The sequence below is a fragment of the Eubalaena glacialis genome, chromosome 2 (assembly GCF_028564815.1).
Source record: "Eubalaena glacialis isolate mEubGla1 chromosome 2, mEubGla1.1.hap2.+ XY, whole genome shotgun sequence".
Lineage (NCBI taxonomy): Eukaryota > Metazoa > Chordata > Mammalia > Artiodactyla > Balaenidae > Eubalaena > Eubalaena glacialis.
Window position 1 is genome coordinate 147,617,736 of NC_083717.1, and position 19,277 is coordinate 147,637,012.

The 19,277-nt window shown below is 36.5% G+C and overlaps 1 protein-coding gene across 3 annotated transcripts in view; it reads right to left on the reverse strand.

Annotated features, from left to right (window-relative positions):
- TXNDC16 (thioredoxin domain containing 16) overlaps positions 1–19,277 on the reverse strand; it is a 112,169-nt gene that overhangs the window by 67,551 nt on the left and 25,341 nt on the right. For all 3 annotated transcript variants that reach the window (XM_061182558.1, XM_061182559.1, XM_061182560.1), the window contains 3 exons: positions 13,466–13,587; positions 8,099–8,189; positions 4,159–4,309 (listed from right to left, as the gene is read on the reverse strand). In XM_061182558.1, coding sequence (XP_061038541.1) covers positions 4,159–4,309; positions 8,099–8,189; positions 13,466–13,587 — 364 coding nt within the window. The remainder of the gene's footprint in view (positions 1–4,158; positions 4,310–8,098; positions 8,190–13,465; positions 13,588–19,277) is intronic.

Consider the following 19,277-nt stretch of genomic DNA (forward strand, 5'->3'; position numbering starts at 1 on the left):
AATAAATAAATAAATATAAGAGCATCAAAAAGAATTAAATACTTAGGAATAAGCTTAACCAAGGAAGTGAAAGACTTGTACATTGAAAACTACAAAACATTGCTGAAAGAAAGAAAAGAAGACAAAAATAAATGGAAAGACATCCCATTCATGTTCATGTTCTTGGATTAGATATAACATTATTAAAATACTACCCATACTACCCAGTCATCTAGAGATTCAGTGCAATCCCTCTCAAAATCCCAATGGCATTTTTTGCAGAAATAGAAAAACCATCCTAAAATACATATGGAATCTCAAGGGACCCTAAATAGCCAAAACAATCTTGAGAAAGAAGAACAAAGCTGGGGCCTCACACTTCCTGATTTCAAAACATATTATAAAGCTACAGTAATCAAAACAGTGTAGTACTGGCATAAAGACAGACATATAGACTAATGGAACAAAACAGAGAGCCCAGAAATAAACCCTTGCATATATGGTCAACTGATCTTTGACAAGGGCACTAAGGCTGTATAATGGGGAAAGGATAGTCTCTTCAACAAATGGTGTTGGGAAAACTAGATATCCACATGCAAAAGAATCAAGAGGAAGCCTCATCTTACACCACATACAAAAATTAACTCAAAATGAATTAGAGACCTAAATGTAGAGCATGAAACTATAAAACTCCTGGAAGAAAAAATAGGGGGAAATCTTCATGACATTGGAATGGAAATGATTTCCTGAAAATGACACCACAAGCACAGGCAACAAAAGCAAAACTAAACAAATGGAACTACATCAAACTTAAAAATGTCTGCACAGCAAAGGGAACAATAAACAGAGTGGAAAAGTAACCTATGAAATGGGAGAAAATATTGCAAATCATGTATCAGATAAGGGGTTAATATCCAGAATATTTAAAGAGCTCGTACAACTTAACAACAGTAATAAAAATAACCAATTAAAAAATGGGCAAAGGACTTACACAGATATTTCTCCAAAGAAGATATATAAATGGCCAACAAGCATATGAAAAGATGCTCCATATCACTAATCATCAATGAAACACAAATCAAAACAACAATGAAATATCACCTCACAATCATTAGGATGGCTAGTATTAAAAAAACAATAACAAAAACAACAGAAAACAACAAGTATGAGCAAGGATGTGGAGAAAAATGGAACTCTTGCACACTGCTGGCAGCAATGTAACATGGTGTAGCTACTATGGAAAACAGTACAGAGATTCCTCAAAAAATCAAAACTAGAACTACCATATGATCCAGCAATCCTATTTCTGGGTATATATCCAAAAGAAAACAGGATCTCAAAGAGATATTTGCACACCCATGTTCATTGTAGCATTATTCACAATAGTCAAGATGTATAAGCAACTTAAACATCCATCAACGGATGAATGGATCAGTAAAATGTGATATTGATACATATACGTCTGTACACACACACACACACACACACACACACACACACACAATGGAATATTATTTGGTCTTAAAAAAGATGGAAATCCTAACATGTTACAACATGGATGAACCTTGAGGACATCATGCTAAGTGAAATAAGCTAATTATAAAAAGACATACTGCATGATTCTATTTATAAGAGGTCTCTAAAGTAACCAAACTCACAGAAGCAGAAAGTAGAATGGTGGTTGCCAGGGCTGAGGAGAGGAGAATAGGGGAGTTGTTTTTGAATGGATACTGAGTTTCAGTCATTCAAGATGGAAAAGTTATAGAGATCTGTTGTACAACAACGTGCATATAGTGAACAATACTGTAGTGTATATTTGTAAAAATTGTGAAGAGGGTAAATTGCATTTTTTGCCACAATAAAAAAAAAAGATATGAGACAATAATGTCAGGAGCCAACACCTTTCTATATAATATTGTACACTGCCACATGAGCCTGCAAGAAATAATAGAAGCTAACTGAATAAACCATAATAGCATCCTTCTAATTACCTATATAAGAATAGGCTTAAATTAAGTCAAGTGTTTTGGATCTGTCTGAGACAGAGAGCTATCTCAGATGCACAAACAAAAAATAAATAAAAATTTACAGGAAAATGATTATATAATAATTTATCTATTTTAAAATATTTTATCAGGTATTTGCACTTGAAGATTCTTCCTAGTATTCAGATAAAAATTTTCTATCTATCAGAATAAACTGATCATAGAGAAGATCATCAGCATTCCAAAATGTCCTTGGTATTATCCAACAGCACAATAATTGTACCATTTTCCCATCTGTTTTCATGGCTGGGAATCTTAAGAAGGCATCTAGGGTAACTCCATGCCTGCCAGAATCTCACTTAATTGACTTAAGATTGAAATCACTTAAAGTTCCTATGCTTAAGATTTGTTTTCAGTTTGTCAAGACTTAAAATGACATGCCCCTATCATGATTATAAGACGCAGTTGTGCTTTTATATCTACAATAATTAAACACCCAAGTACCCTATCTACTTAAAATAGATACAAATACACACACACAAATGCACACACAAAAACTTCAACCTGCATCTATTTTCACATGCTTAGAAGTAAAATAATGCATATAATTGCAGTGATCATGCATCCAGAATTTACCAAAAGTCTGAATCCCAGTTTCCATTTTTTATTAATGTTTATAGATAATGTCTACTGGTGAATAGATAAAATCCTGAGAATTCTTAATATCTCAACATTGGAAGAAAAGGAAATGAGGAGGGAGAGAAATGGTGAAGAACTGTACAAGGAACTGACCTGGGCTTTGTGGTGAAATGGAAGATCAAACCAAATTCAGAGGATATTCTCCCCATGGAAATAAGATAAATGTCCCCTCTTGTCCCCCAGTGAAAGGAAAGGAAAAAAGATCTACATACTGCTTCTTTTTTTTAGTTGTTTGAAGCCAAAATCTAACCAAATAAAAACTGACCAAAATAAAGAACTCAGGAATGAAGCCAGTAAAATTGGGACTGGTGAGCTCTGAATCTATTTAAATGTGGAAGAAAGGCTTTTTTTTAAAGTGGGAATTATGGTTATAGAACACAGTATAAATATTATAACCTTTACAATGTAAAATAACACAAAACTAAAATCTGGAGGGTAAGAGGAGCTGAGATGGAAATAAATGTAAGAAGTTAGTATTCTCATCTTTCACAGCAAAGAGTAAATCAATATTAGCTAAAATAGAAATATGTAGTTTTTTAAATAATGATTTTCATTTCTTAATGTTGTTCATAATCACTTCAACACTTAAGACAATATTTCCTAAAAAGCCCTCTAATGAAGAAACAATATCTCAAAAGTTCCATAATTCCTCTAGTTTCACATCAGTTTCTTTTTCTTCTCTTAAATTCAAATAAGATTAAATATAATGTTTCTTACTATAAAGTAACTCATGCAATATATGTCCATTAATCCATTCATCCCTCTATCTGTATGTATCTATATGGATGCAGAGATGACTGGTGTGCATCTAACAGTTCATTTCTGAATGATGGGAACTGGTGGCTTTTAAATTTTTTATTCTTTATACTTTGCTGCACGTTTGGATTATTTATGGCACATATGCACAATTTTTATTTAAAAAGGACATAGTGAGTGAGAAGGCCTACTGAAGGTTTTACATATGCTCAGGACAACCCTTCGAACTTTCAGAGAGAAAAGTCTGCTGATCACCTACTGAGTCTCTCTAAAATTCTTCCAGGCTGACAGTAAGGAAAGTGGGGCACCAGAAATGCTATAGTTCCAATATTTAGGAACTTTTAAAACAGGGATCAAAACATTCACAAAAGAGGTCTTTTCTTAACCCATGATGTAATCTTTGTGATCTTAGAATGGTCACAGTTCTTTATAACTACCGCAGAATATTTCCACAGTTCATTACAACTACCATTATAATTACAGTGCTATATTGGATTTCAAAACAACAGCACTTCAAGGCATTTTCAAAACAACATTTCAAGGCATTAAAATATCATTTTATGAATACAGTCTATCTTCTATTCTACCTTTAATAAGGTACTACTCCTAAATCTACCTAAATGAAATAAATATGTCCAAGGGGGAAAGATATAGCTCATCTAAGTAAAATGCATATCTGTGAATCAAAACAATAAATCTTATATATGAATTATCTAATATATTTAAATAAGACACATACCAGCAGAGGTGCTTCCATTGTCTTAATAAAACGATGAATGTTCAGTGTAGTCAATGACTGTTCCATTAGTGTCCTCCTACATTGCTGGGTCAAGTCCAAGACTGGTTTACAATGAAAAAAATAGAGATGTGCGTATTCTATATCTTCAGAGCTGTAAATTAAAAATTAGGGACAGACCCACTTGAAGTTCAACGTGTGATCCTTCTACCATGCAGAAAGATATAACAAATCTCTTTGTCCATGCTTTTGAATTACTGTTTTGGTAAAATCCTAAAACAATATAACAAAATAAAATGGACCTAAGCAAAAAAGAGGATATAAGAAATTTCTGAGTTGTATAAACAGTTTTTTCCTGAACTCTTTCATATGGTAGCTTCTAAATTAGAGACAGGTCTACATAATCTTTTTTTTTAGATAAAAGACTGTCACCTTGAGGACAATGAGATTATCTTAAAATATAGTAGCTTTTCTATAGCTGTGCTAAGTAAATAAAGCTTTGTAACACAAATTTTCTAGGTTTAATTTAAACCCAAATCTGTTTTGAATAAAATTCAGCCAAAACATGCCTTAAGATAGAAACCATGTGACACTTTGTGGGAGTTAGTGAGTTTGTATCTGAAATATTACAAAGCTCAGCAAATATGGCTTATAATTTGAGTTTTGGCATTCCCTTCATGAGAATTCAAAGATAAACTTAGAGTGACTAAGTAAGGTTTGCCAAAATTAAAATAGCATTTTATAAATCTCCATATGGCATTAGTAGAGTTTGGCAAAATACTGCAAGTTTTTATTTTTACAATATTATTTTAATTCTTGATACATGCTTCAACTGAGCTCCAAGATTCACTGATTTCAAATTTAATTGCAAAGTAATTTCTAATAGATTCAGTGATTAAAGAAATGATCATTCAAAGATTACTTAATGCCTACACTGTTAGGCCCTATGTTAAATATAAGAGAATAAGATGAATTAGATGATTCAAATCCTTGAGGGGCTTAGGCTAAAGGACATATATTTAGCAAAAAAATGAAAATGTGATTCATAAGTGCTAGAATATACAAAGTGCTATAAGAAACAAAGAAATATTTCATTCTGCCTCAAGTCAGGAAAGAGAAGAAAGGGAAGGGAAGGGAAGGGAAGGGAGATCATCATAGAGACTGAAAACAGTAAGAGAGAATGACTTCTCCAAGAAGATAAGACTAATGGGTATTTCAGACAAAAGGAACTATAGAGCCAAGACCCAATCAAAGTGTATAACTTTTTGAGAGGAACCATAAATAGTCACATATTGCTGAAAGGAAAGTGTTGAGAGCAAGAGGACCCAGCTGAGGTTGGACTACCTATCATAACCTCTGAAATAATAAAATAATGTCGGAAAGTTATTTAATCAGGGATCATTTGGTTGTAGGTAACAGACACCAAAAAGGTGGGAGTGAGGGGGATTTACTGGTAGTTTAGAAGAGCATCTCACAGAATACAAGGAAAATTCAAGTAACTGGATCACAAAATAAACGTATAGATCTGAACAGCAAGAGTTCAGGGACATTTGGCCATCAACACTTTTTACCTCCCCACTCTCTCTGCTTTACTTCTACATGGGCAAAACATTCCTGCGGGCAAGAGAGCCAAAATGCTGTATAGTCCAGCTTTTCCATGCCCAATTCCAAGTTCCTGGAAAAAGGCATCCTATCTGCTCAGGTAAGTCCATGGATTGGATGACTCTAGGTCAGGTGGCCACCTCCAACTTAATTGACTGTGATATGTATGAGGTAGGGGTAACACCCTTCTTGGCCTATACACAGATTCTTTAAGAAGGGAATGTGGGGAGGTAGCAGAAAGTACTGGTGTCTCTATAGCATGCTACCTCTTGTACTACCTATCACATATACCCTTTTTTTATTTTTTTACCATTTAAAAAAAATTTATTGGAGTATAGTTGATTTACAATGTTGTATTAGTTTCAGGTGTACAGCAAAGTGAATCAGATATCTATCTATCTATCTATCTATCTATCTATCTATCTATCTCCACTCTTTTTTAGATTCTTTTCCCATATAGGCCATTACAGAGCATATATACCCTTCTTAACTGACATTTCAAACATACTCAGGCCCAACATAATATAACAATTAATATACTAGATTATGCAATGTTATCGCCCCAGCAACTAGAATAGTGCCTAGAACATAGAAGGCATTCAATAAATATTTGTTGAATGAAAGAATGAACAAAGGAAAGAAAAAAATAAAAAGAACAAATGAAAGAAAAGATACATTCACCTCTTCCCCATTAGGAGACAACTCGAAGTCATCACTAACTACTTCACTCAGAAGTGATGTCCCAGGACTACATTATTCTGAATCCACAGTCCTCTGCTATCACATCAGGTCCATATATGACTCCTCACCATTTTGTAGCCATGAATAAATGAGAATGCAAACTTCTCCAATATGTCATGTACTCAAACGTTTATGAAAAACAGAATAACTGTACATTTTTAAATTCTCATTTTTAAAATGGGGGAAAGCATAAATCCTTCCAGGACATTACCATGTTTAGTCATAGATCAATATATAGTCTGTCTTGCTGAACAGTATTTGTAAAATAAATGAGAGGACTTATACCTTGCCAATAAATAACCAAACCTCTGTGTTTTAAGCATGTCACTGTTACTTGCAATTATTCATTAACAGAAAAATGAAGAAGCTAGTAATGCAAGAGAAAATACAAACAACCCTCAGAGAAAGTGTGGGGCTAGCACAGAATCATAATGGGACTGAGAATCTCAAGGTTCCCCCATTCCAAGATGGGAAACTGGTAGTCTACATTGGGAGTAGCAAAGTAGCTGGCTATACTACTGCTCACTGTAAGTATCTTGAGACTCAGTGACTACTTACTGTAAAGTTTTAGGGTACTGTCAGCATGATTCTCAAATTGTTAAAAACATTAATTCTTATACAAATAGCAAACATGCATCAAAGTTTTATTTAACTCACTGAGGGAACCAGCAGAATGGCAGTTCAATAAGAAGATAGAAAAAGGAATGCTGGTTAATGTCGTACAGAGCAATAAAAACATAACTTTTCTTTGCAAGCACTTCACTCTCTGCCTATCCACTCCCCGCAAAAAAAAAAAAAAAAAAAAATTGTTTCACTTTATCAGTTTTCTGTGTACTAACCTCCATGTTTACAAAGTTGTAAAATGTCTGGGATTTAATTAATTGTGTGTGGTATATCAAATAGTCACTATTTTCTGAGAGGTGAGCAGGAGGGCTTGTTAAAAACTCTTGCATGGTTTAAAAAGGTCACACAATCACCATTTTGCCCTGCTTTGGATTCATTTTCCTGAAGAGCATTTTGAAGCCAAACTTAGAAGTCTTCAAATGTACTGGTTATTCCTTGTGTCCCCATGTACTAAACAGAAGAAAAACTTTAACCCTAGGTTGCCCAGCCAAAAGCAGTCCAAAGAAGGTCTCTACCTAAAATTGTAAGCTAGAAACTAGACAAGAAAATTAAACATTTAAAACATTCTGTTCAAAACTGTACTCAAATATATTTAAGATTTTTCTGGTATAGTAACTTACGGAACTCTCAGGAAGAATCTCTGGAGCTTAGTTATGAAAGCTGTTATTTTATTACCTATCTGATCACTGTGGCAGATCTATTCATAAAATACACGTGGCCACCCAAGGGATCACATCTTGTGGCTTATCCATACTGCCTTCGTTCACCTTAGTTTAACATCCCTTCTGTATATTTAAGTTCATTTTAGTACAGCAGATAATAGTAATGAAGAGGATTTCAGGTTTCATTTATATATTCACATCTGGTTACGATTCCTTTCAGATAAGTCCACACTGTGGGAGTATAATGGAAATGCTGAATAAGTAATGTGAAATAAGTGAACTTAAAATTGTTAACTTATGCTTCTTATACATACCCAATACTTTCCAAAAGGGCAATTTCTGTGGTTAAGACAAATTGGTACGTGGTCCCATACACAAAAGCAGCTTCCATGACAGCTCTGTGCTCTGGAGAAGAGAGAAAGAAGTTGAGAGAGAGGAGGAGTTATTCTATTCAGAATACTTTCCTACACCCTTTTATGCTCTATTATGTTTAAAGAAAAAGCCTTTGTAGGGATCCCAGTTGGGAAAATGCAGGCAGTTAAAGAAGTTATAAAAAGTCTGTTCTAGTCAAGGTAAGAGAAGAACTAAGAGGGAATAGAAAATGAGCTATACTTGAGAATATATGACAAATCTGTAATAGTTTCTTCCCAGTAGTAGGGAAGACAATATGAGTTCATCATACAACTTTCATATGTTATATTTTATATACAAATATGTGTACACTATTTCTGGCTTATTTTTTTTTAATCAAACTTATTCTTATATATAGTTTAAAGAGACAATTCTACAAGGTGTTATTAAGAAAATGAACAGTTCCTCTACCCTCAACCACCATTTCCAACTCCCAAGGGACAGCTACTTTCAACTCTTTTACTCTTCCTTTTGGTATTTACCTTCAAGTCTCTAAATGACCTTCTTATACTCTTATTTCCTGATTTTTTTTTTTTTTAAGTGTTAGTATTTTCTATTGACTTCCCACTATGGAAGATGATAAATTAGCTCTCCTTTCCAAAACCCCACTCCACAAATACACACAATTCTATCCCCTCAACACGCTCAATATAGTCCTAATTTTTATTAGATCAATAGTCAGGATTTACACTGTTGGGACTCAGTAAATACTATTTCCTTTTGAAATTTTTTTCACTACAGTTATAGGTATCTTTTAAAATTTTTGTTTAGATTTCTTGCTAATTTATTCCTAAATTCTTCCACAATTGTCTAACACTCTGAATACTTCAAATACATCAGTTATATTATCAATTCCCTCTTGTTGCAGACATTTTTTCAGAGCCTTCTAATTTGTTCCAATGTGGACTCTGCTGCTTGACCCGCCGCACAGCTTTCATCCTGGGGACTCACTTCATTGTCACCCTGGGGTGCTCTGATTCTCACTCTTACGTTGGGTCCTTGGCCTGTTACCCACATCTTCTTGACTAATTTGTTCCCTTGCTCCCATTCTCTAGCTCCTTCCTGGGAGAGGATATATGGAATACACATTTTTTGCAACCTTACACTTCTCAAAATGTCTTTATTCTACTTTCATAACTAACTATAGTTGTCGGCATGTAGCATTCTAGCATTTCCTCTGAGAATTTTGAAAGCATTGCTCCCCTGTCTTCAGTTCCCAGGACTGCATCTGAGAAGTCCAAAGCCATTCTGATTCTTTTTTTTTTAATTAATTAATTTATTAATTTATTATTTATTTTTGGCTGCGTTGGGTCTTCATTGCTGCGCACGGGCTTTCTCTAGTTGCGGCGAGCAGGGGCTACTCTTCCTTGTGGTGCACAGGCTTCTCATTGCAGTGGCTTCTCTTGTTGCGGAGCATGGGCTCTAGGCACGCGGGCTTCAGTAGTTGTGGCACATGGGCTCTGTAGTTGTGGCTCGCGGGCTCTAGAGCGCAGACTCAGTAGTTGTGGCACACGGGCTTAGTTCCTCCGCGGCATGTGGGATCTTCCCGGACCAGGGCTTGAACCCATGTCCCCTGCATTGGCAGGCGGATTCTTAACCACTGCGCCACCAGGGAAGTCCCGCCTTCTGATTCTTGATCCTTTAACTGCAATATTTTTTCCTTTCTTGAAGATTTTAGAATAGCGTTTGTTCCCAATATTCTGAAAATTCAATATGAGATGCTCTGGTGTGGCTCTACATTTAAACACTCTGCGGGGATTCAGTGGGCCCTTTCAATTTGGAAGCTCAAAATGTTTCAGTTCTGGGAAATTTTCCTAAAGTATGTCTTTGAAGATTCCTTCCTTTTCATATCTTATTTTCCCTTTTCTCCTCACTGCCATTTCTAGGTAGTTATCTTCCCCTCCCCGACCTAATCTTCTACCACTTGAATCACATATCATCAGATTATTCCACTCACCACTCTGCCTTGTTGGAGTCATCTACAACCCGAGCCAGGGTTAATCCCCCTCAGTCTATGAAAAATTTCGCTTCTGTCACACTGTCACACTCTCCGATACTACTCCTATCATAACCTTGGTGATATTACTATCCCCATAGATGATCCTCGCAAAATCCTAGCCTTTCAGTCCTTGGTCTTCTCTGGAGACTCCAGTGATCTCTCTTCAGCCCTGCCTTACCCACTCACTGCCATGGTCCCACTCCAGGCTTTGTAATCACCAATCACTGCAAATCCCTCCAAAATGTCCAGCACTCCTCCCAACACACACACCCACACACACACACCCTTCCATCTCCAGGTCACTCTGTCTAGTACATAACTTTAACCTTCCCGGACGTACAATCCTACCATTTTCACTGTCCTTTATCCACCTCGGGTCCTCTCTTCCCTCCTAACCCAGCTTAAATTCCATGGTCAGTCTTTATAATCACTCCCTTGCCTGTCTAGCTAAAACACAGTCCAAGTTAAATCAAATAATCTGCCTATTCTGTACTTACATCCATGAAAGTGAATATGGTTGGGGGAAAAAAAAAAAAAAAAAGGAAAGAAAACAAGAACCTGCTAGCATCACCATGTCAATGGTTTCACTTTAGATTACTGGCATCAACTATTACTGCTGCCTAGCAACCATTCTTTATTTTCAGGCCTTCTAAAACAACTATTTCATCTCTTTTTTCCTCAAACTATCTGATCACTTTATTTCTATTTCATTGAGAAAATGAACCAATTAAGAAAAACCCAAAAAAGCTCCCAGCACCATATCTATCTGCCCCCTTAACTAAATTGAATATACTAAATCCATATTCTGTCTTCCCTTCTAATACCATAGGTGAATTTTCTGTGCTCCCAGTAAAGAACCAGCCCTCCCCCTGTTCACTAGATTCCATCTCCTCTAGTCTATTCAAAGAGGTTGCTCCAGTAATTCTGCCCTCTTTTTCCTCCACGATGCATTTTCCTTTTGCTACAAGAACTTTCTTCTCAACATACAAATATGCTTCTTAAAAAATTCTTGAGGACTTCCCTGGTGGTGCAGTGGTTAAGAATCTGCCTGCCAATGCAGGGGACATGGGTTTGAGCCCTGGTCCAGGAAGATCCCACATGCTGCGGAGCAACTAAGCCCGTGCACCACAACTACTGAGCCTGTGGCTCTAGAGCCTGCAAGCCACAACTACTGAGCCCGCGAGCCACAACTATTGAAGCCCACACACCCTAGAGCCCATGTGCCGCAACTACTGAGCCCATGTGCTGCAACTACTGAAGCCTGTGCACCTAGAGCCCGTGCTCCACAACAAGAGAAGCCATGAGAAACCCACGCACCGCCATGAGAAACCCACGCACCACAAGGAAGAGTAGCCCCCGCTCGCTGCCACTAGAGAAAGCCCGCGCGCAGCAACGAAGACCCAATGCAGCCAAAAATAAATTAAAGAAGAAAATTTTTTAAAAAAATTCTTCACTTGACCCCACATACTCTTCCAGCCACTGCCCCATATTTCTCCTTCCCTTAAAAGGAAAACTTCTCAGATGAGTCTCTATAGTCACAGTCTCCAGTTGCTCTCTACCTATTCTCTTACACCCCTGTCAGGCATTTACCCCAACCACTCTACAAAAATTGTGTGCATCAAGGGCATGGGTAACTTCCATACTGCTAAGCATAATGGTCAACTGGTAGTTCTTATCCTAATTAACCTTTCAGTATCCTTTGATACAATTGCTCCCATCTCGTCACTAAAGTCCTATCATCACTTTGCTTACACACAGGCCGTTCTTTCTGCCTCCTTTACCGACCTGTGGAAGATGAAGTATCTAATGAGTTCAGTCTTCTTCTCTTTTCCATCCAGCCTCACTCCCTTCGTGGTCTCCTCTGGCCTCACAACTTTATGTCACAAATTTATATCCCTAGTCTGTATCCCCACTATCAAATGCAGACTAGTAAAATCCCATTACCTTGTTGATATCTGTACTTGGCTGTCTAATGGGTACTGCACAAGTATAATGTTCAAAAGTGGATTCTAGAGCTTCCTCTCCAAACTATTTCCACTCTTCCCCACCTTAGTTATCAGCAATTTCACCTTTCACGTAGCTCAGGCCAAAATCCCAGAGCCACCCTGGTCTCTGCTATTCCTCTCTCGTTCTACAACCAGTATATCAGAAAACTCAGTTAGTCTTACATCCAAACTACTGCTAAAGTTCAAATGTATTGCCACCACCATTGCTAACATCCTGGTCCAAGCCACCTACCACCATCTCTCTTGCCTGCATTATTGCAATCACTTCCTGATTTTCTCCCTTATTCTACTATTGCTCCTTCTAGTCTATTCCAAACCCAGAAGTCAGACTGACCCTGTTAAAATATAAATCAGGGATTTCTGGTTCCCTGTATAGCTCACTCCTCTCGTTAATTACAATTACAAACTATGGCCAAAATACAATAACCTGAGGGGCCCTGAAAAGTAAACAATAAACAGGCTGATTTTGGAGCATTATTTTACAAGTACATAAAGTTCAAGGGCATACTGTGTAGCCATCAAGCTTTAGGTGTATAAAAATTGAAATTTCCAATAAATGATTTTATTTCATAGAGTACATATAATTTTTTAAATGTCTTTAACAACATTTTATATTAACATGTTCAAGTTATAACCATTAACAAGTAAAAATCCTGAAAGCATAACTATAATTTGTTCATGAAACATTTATAAACTTCTTTATGACAAAATTACCTATGAATGCGCAAGGTGATGCTGTCAAAATTAGATTTTTTAAAAATCAAGAAAAATATGTCATAAACAGCAAATACCAAGGTAAAAAAGGAAGCCAAGCCAGTCAACAACATTTATCAAATACTATAAACTACTATATCAGGTACCACGAGGACTGTAAGGAAATAAAAACAGTCATAGCTGACACAGAGCACCAGGAAACTTTTTAGTTATTCAAATTCACTTGGTCCTCACAATAACACTAAGAGGTAGGCACAATTATTTTCACCACCTTAGTGACCAGGAAACAGGCTAAATAAGTAAGTTGTCCAAGGTCATACTGTAAGTAGTTGGTGGAACAGGGAGTCTGACCTAGGCGTCTGGCTCCAGAGTTCTCGTTCAAGCACTATACTATGCTGCCTGTTTGAAGAAAGAAAATATAATAGTAAAAGACGCTTTAAATTTATTTTAAAATATTAAGATTGTGGTCAAAATACACTATGTTAAGTCCTTCAACATAAACACACGTGTATAGAGGCATGACGAAGATTAATGTAAAAGTTGATAAATACCTGGTGTTCCAATGGCTCTGACATATGAGAATGCAATGTTTGCTTTTCCTTTCAGAGCATTTTCTGTGTTCTGAAGGTCTTCCAGAGTGGTAATATATTTTACTTCATTAAAAAGAAGAGCACTGAAATAAATAAAGATGTAGTTGGTAGAAAAATCTGACACGTACTTAGTTATTTAATACATATTTTGAGTAGGTTAAAGAACCTAATCAAAAAAGAAATTTAATCTTTTGAACAAACTCTCAATAGTAAGAACCTAAGCATTTCAAGTCTGAGTTAAAATCACCCTCTAAATCATTAGTCTTGTCACTGAGAACATTAACCAGGGACAGTTGTGAGAAATAGTGTGCGTATCCTCCATCACAACCACCTCAATACATTTAAACTGTATTTACTAGCATCCTATTCTGGACAAATAATCCCTTACAAATCTCTCAGCCATGGACACATTTCAGCCCTTCACACATCTATACTGAAACCATCTTTCCATGTCCTATAAGGCCCTGAATGGGAAGCCTTGCTTACTTCTCCAACATCATTTTGTACTATCATTCTTCATGTCTACCCTACTTTAGGCAACACCTCAGGGCATTTGCACACACCATTCTCTTTGTTGAAAGCTGTTCTCTCTGCTCCTTCTCATATATCTGGTCTCAGCTTAAACATCATTGACTTAAGAGAAGCCTCCTTTGTTGGTCCTATATAAGTAGGTCTGTAGCATTTTCCTCTTGAAATTCACACTATTTAATCCTTTGTAGGATCAAATTTATAATTATTCACATATATATTTTTACTTGTTTATCCCTGCCTCTCTCATTAAACTGTTACCTTCTTGTGACAGGGACCTTGCATATTTTATCACTATATCCATAATAACTTAGAATAGAACCTGGTACATTGTAAGTATTCAATAAGTATTTGTTGAATGAATGACAGAAAACATAGGGCAGGAATTATTTATTGCCATTCTTCATTTGAAGAAATAGAAGATCAAATCAAAACACTGAAGAGCTTACTTACTCGAAAACACATATACTGAACTGAGGAGCCAGGAACAGAACATAAAACAGGTCTTCTCACTCCTAATTTAGTGATCTTTCCACTTGACCATAATTCTTCCAAATCATCTTTTTTTTAATATAATCTCTATTTATTTATGTTTATTTATTTGGCTGCGCCAGGTCTTAGTTGCGGCACACGGGATCTTCGTTGTGGCATGTGAGATCTAGTTCCCTGACCAGGGATCAAACTCGGACCCCCTGCACTGGGAGCATGGCGTCTTAACCACTGGACCATCAGGGAAGTCTCCCAAATCATCTTTTTAATGTATAGATCAGAATAACTGATCATATTTCTTCAACCAAAAGAATTTCATTTAAAAATTTTCTACTTCTATATAAATTCTCTAACAACTAATTTCACTAAATCTCCACATGCACATCTCTCTCTGTGTGTGTGTGTGTGTGTGTGTGTGTGTGTGTGTGCATATTTTTGTTAAGCTAAACTTTAAGAATTTTTGAAAGCTGTTCCAACTCCAGATACTTAAGCAAGCAAAAGTTCATTCCAATAAATTAGTCAATCATAGTTTCCTCTTACGGAAAACATAGCACTTTCCACTAATACAGCAATTCTCTAACTTTTTGGTCTCAGGATCCCTTTATACCCTTAAAAATTATTGAGCTCTTCAAAGGGCTTTTTTTAATGTAGGTTACATTTATCAATAGTTTCCAAAATAGAAATTAAAATAGCAATTAAAAATATTTATTAATCCCTTAAAAAATAAAAATAAACGCCATTGCATATTAACATAACACTTTTTTTATTAAAAATAACTAAATTTCCAAAAGGAAAGAAAAATCTAATGAAAAGAGTGGCCTTGTTTTACATTTTTGCAAGTCTCTTTAATATTGGACTAAATAGAAGACAGGTGGATTCTCTTATCTGTTTCTTCGTTCACTCTGTTGTGACATCACACACACAACACATCATGTAGCCTCTAGAAACTGCACTCATAGAAGAATGAAAGTGAAAAAGGCAAACATCTTAGTATTATTATAAAAATATTGTCACTTTGGGAGCACCCTGAAATGGCTGCCCTAAATTACACTGCTTAAATATTTACCTATATATTACAGATTCCAACTTTTTAAAAGAAATGTAAAACTTGAATTTCTATACCTCCCAGGGCTCTTGTTTTGTTTTTAAAAGAAATATTTACTGGGCAGTACTCACTATTTGCTAGATACTTTCACATGTTTTCATTTAAATCCTCAAAGATATTCTTGAGAAATTCTTTATTACACACACACACACACACACACACAGAGGAAAGAACCTCAGGGATTAAGTAACCTGCTCCAGGTCATACCAGTAGTCACTGATAGAGCTGAGATTCTAATACAGGTCTTCTGACACTTTGCCCGTAACTTTCTAAACTATGTCATTACTGACCACTCATACATGGTAAACCAGGTAAAAAGGGAGGCAACTAATGAATAGCCAGAGAGTCACAGTGGCGATCTGTGGCTACTTATAGCTACTATACTTATCTGTGGCTACTGGCTACTTATACGTTTTGGCTAGCAAGACCAGAATTACCCTTGAGTTACTTCAAAACTGCTGGGAGACACCATCTAGCGAAGTAATTGGACTGCCATGTAAATTCTCGGCTTGGGAATGACATCCATCCGTTTACCTTTTCTTCTCTAGCAGCTCTAATCCATTTGCTTCAAAAATCTAACCTAGGAGTAGAAGTATCCCTAACCTTTTTTCTCAATAAAGACTGGCTAATATAAATTGATAAAAGCCAATGTTTGGGGGGACACTTCCCACATGTCAGGCATAGTACTAAGTACTATATAAGTAGTGGCAGATTATCAGTTTTGGGACTGCCTGACTCTTCTGCTTTGGGAATTCCCAGTTTTCTAAGTCTTCATGGTGGGCAGAGCCCAAGTCCCCACATACAAGCTACTAATACTGTAAATTGCTTTTCCAGGCTCCCTGCTGCTAGGCTATATGACCCAGAATCACTTATCTGACATGCCAGACTGGGAGCTAGTGATGTAAAGAATCAGGAACAGTGCAGAATTATTTCCAGAAGCAGCAGCAGCAGCAACAGTCAGCTTTGAAGGCAAGAATGACAAGAGTGCTAATGACAGCTGTAGTGTTAGCAATGCAAGTTGTGGCATCCAATGCCCAGAAGTAATGCAGCAGTCCCCAGGAGACTAGCTCCGTGCCATGGTTATGAGCCAAATAATTCAGAGCCAAATAAACCTGAGTCCAGTTCTCCAACCCTTCTAGTGAGCCTGAGATTTCCTACATCTGCTCTAAATCCTTTTCTGCTTAAGCCAGTCAGACCCAGATTCTGGGGCTTATAACTAAGAACACCCAACAATACACTCAGTCTTGCTTAATTTTCATGGCAACCAACTGAGATCAGTACTATCATTAACTCCATTTTACAGATAAGGTCATGGGCCTTAAAGAGGTTTCCTTGCCTAATGTCCCAAAGCTCATTAAAGAGTCATTATCCAAGAGGTAATAATACCAAAACTAATGACATTCATAATCTCATGATCTCTGTGATTGTTCCCAATGGCTTCGTAACTTTAATATATTTTTTAATGTTAATTTCCAGAATATGGGGACATCTAGGGATCTCTAGGATCCATTCCATGAGGTTGTGCTCCTTCACTCCAGTTCCAAAGTGGAGAAATGGGTTAAAGGAAAAGTCTGCCTTGCGATTTTATTGCTCTAAAGATGGGGCAAAACAGCCTGAGACTGTTCTGACCTGGGAGCTCTTCCTGCCCCAGAAAGGCCTTCCTTTTCCTTGGCATACTCTTCCTGAGACCCTCCTAACACAATCATTAGGTAGATAAGATATATGGCCAAGAACTGAATGGGTGTCAGGAAAAAAAAAAAAGGAACTCAGGAGTCTACCTGACCCTGCTTTTAGAGCAGCAGGTTGCTCAGCCTTTTTTCAGAAAAAAAAGACCACTTTTATATCATATTTCTGCCATTATTCAAATTCTAAAAAACCCAATAAAAACGAAGTTAGCTTCTATTTTGCCTTACAAAACTCCTAGGGAAAAAAAAAAAAAGCAAAGAGGGAGGGGGGGAAGAGGGAGAGATGAAGGAGAGAGACAGACAAATTACTTTTATCTAAATTAATTACAGTTGACCCTCAGTATCCATGGGTTCCACATGTGCAGGTTCAGCCAAATGCAGGTGGAAAATATTTGGAAAAAATAAATCCAAAAAAGTCTAAAAAACAAAACTTGAATTTGCCATATACTGACAACTATTTACACAGCATTTACATTGTATTAGGTATTATAAGTAATCTACAGATGATTTAAAGTATACGGGAGCTACTAGAGCTAATCAATGAATTTGGTAAAGTAGCAGGATACAAAATTAATGCACAGAAATCTTTGGCATTCCTATACACTAATGATGAAAAATCTGAAAGAGAAATTAAGGAAACACTCCCATTTACCACTGCAACAAAAAGAATAAAATACCTAGGAATAAACCTACCTAAGGAGACAAAAGACCTGTATGCAGAAAACTATAAGACACTGATGAAAGAAATTAAAGATGATACAAACAGCTGGAGAGATATACCATGTTCTTGGATTGGAAGAATCAACATTGTGACAATGACTATACTACCCAAAGCAATCTACAGATTCAATGCAATCCCTATCAAACTACCAATGGCATTTTTCACAGAACTACAACAAAAAATTTCACAATTTATATGGAAACACAAAAGACCCCGAATAGCCAAAGCAATCCTGAGAAAAACGGAGCTGGAGGAATCAGACTCCCTGACTTCAGACTATATTACAAAGCTACAGTAATCAAGACAATATGGTACTGGCACAAAATCAGAAAGACAGATCAATGGAACAAGATAGAAAGCCCAGAGATAAACCCACACACATATGGTCACCTTATTATTTATAAAGGAGGCAAGAATATACAATGGAGAAAAGACAGCCTCTTCAATAAGTGGTGCTGGGAAAACTGGACAGCTACACGTAAAAGAATGAAATTAGAACACTCCCTAACACCACACACAAAAATAAACTCAAAATGAATTAAAGACCTAAATGTAAGGCCAGACACTATAAAACTCTTAGAGGAAAACATAGAACACTCTGACATAAATCACACCAAGATCCTTTTTGACCCACCTCCTAGAGAACCGGAAATAAAAACACAAATAAACAAATGGGACCTAATGAAACTTAAAAGCTTTTGCACAGCAAAGGAAACCATAAATAAGACGAAAAGACAACCCTCAGAATGGGAGAAAATATTTGCAAACGAAGCAACTGACAAAGGATTAATCTCCAAAATTTACAAGCAGCTCATGCAGCTCAATATCAAAAAAACAAACAATCCAATCCAAAAATGGGCAAAAGACCTAAATAGACATTTCTCCAAAGAAGATATACAGATTGCCAACAAAAACATGAAAGAATGCTCATCATCACTAATTATTAGAGAAATGCATATCAAAACTACAATGAAGTATCACCTCACACCAGTCAGAATGGCTATCATCAAAAAATCTACAAACAATAAATGCTGGAGAGGGTGTGGAGAAAAGAGAACCCTCTTGCACTGTTGGTGGGAATGTAAATTGATACAGCCACTATGGAGAACAGTATGGAGATTCCTTAAAAAACTAAAAATAGAACTACCATACAACCCAGCAATCCCACTACTGGGCGTATACCCTGAGAAAACCATAATTCAAAAAGAGTCATGTACCACAATGTTCACTGCAGCTTTATTTACA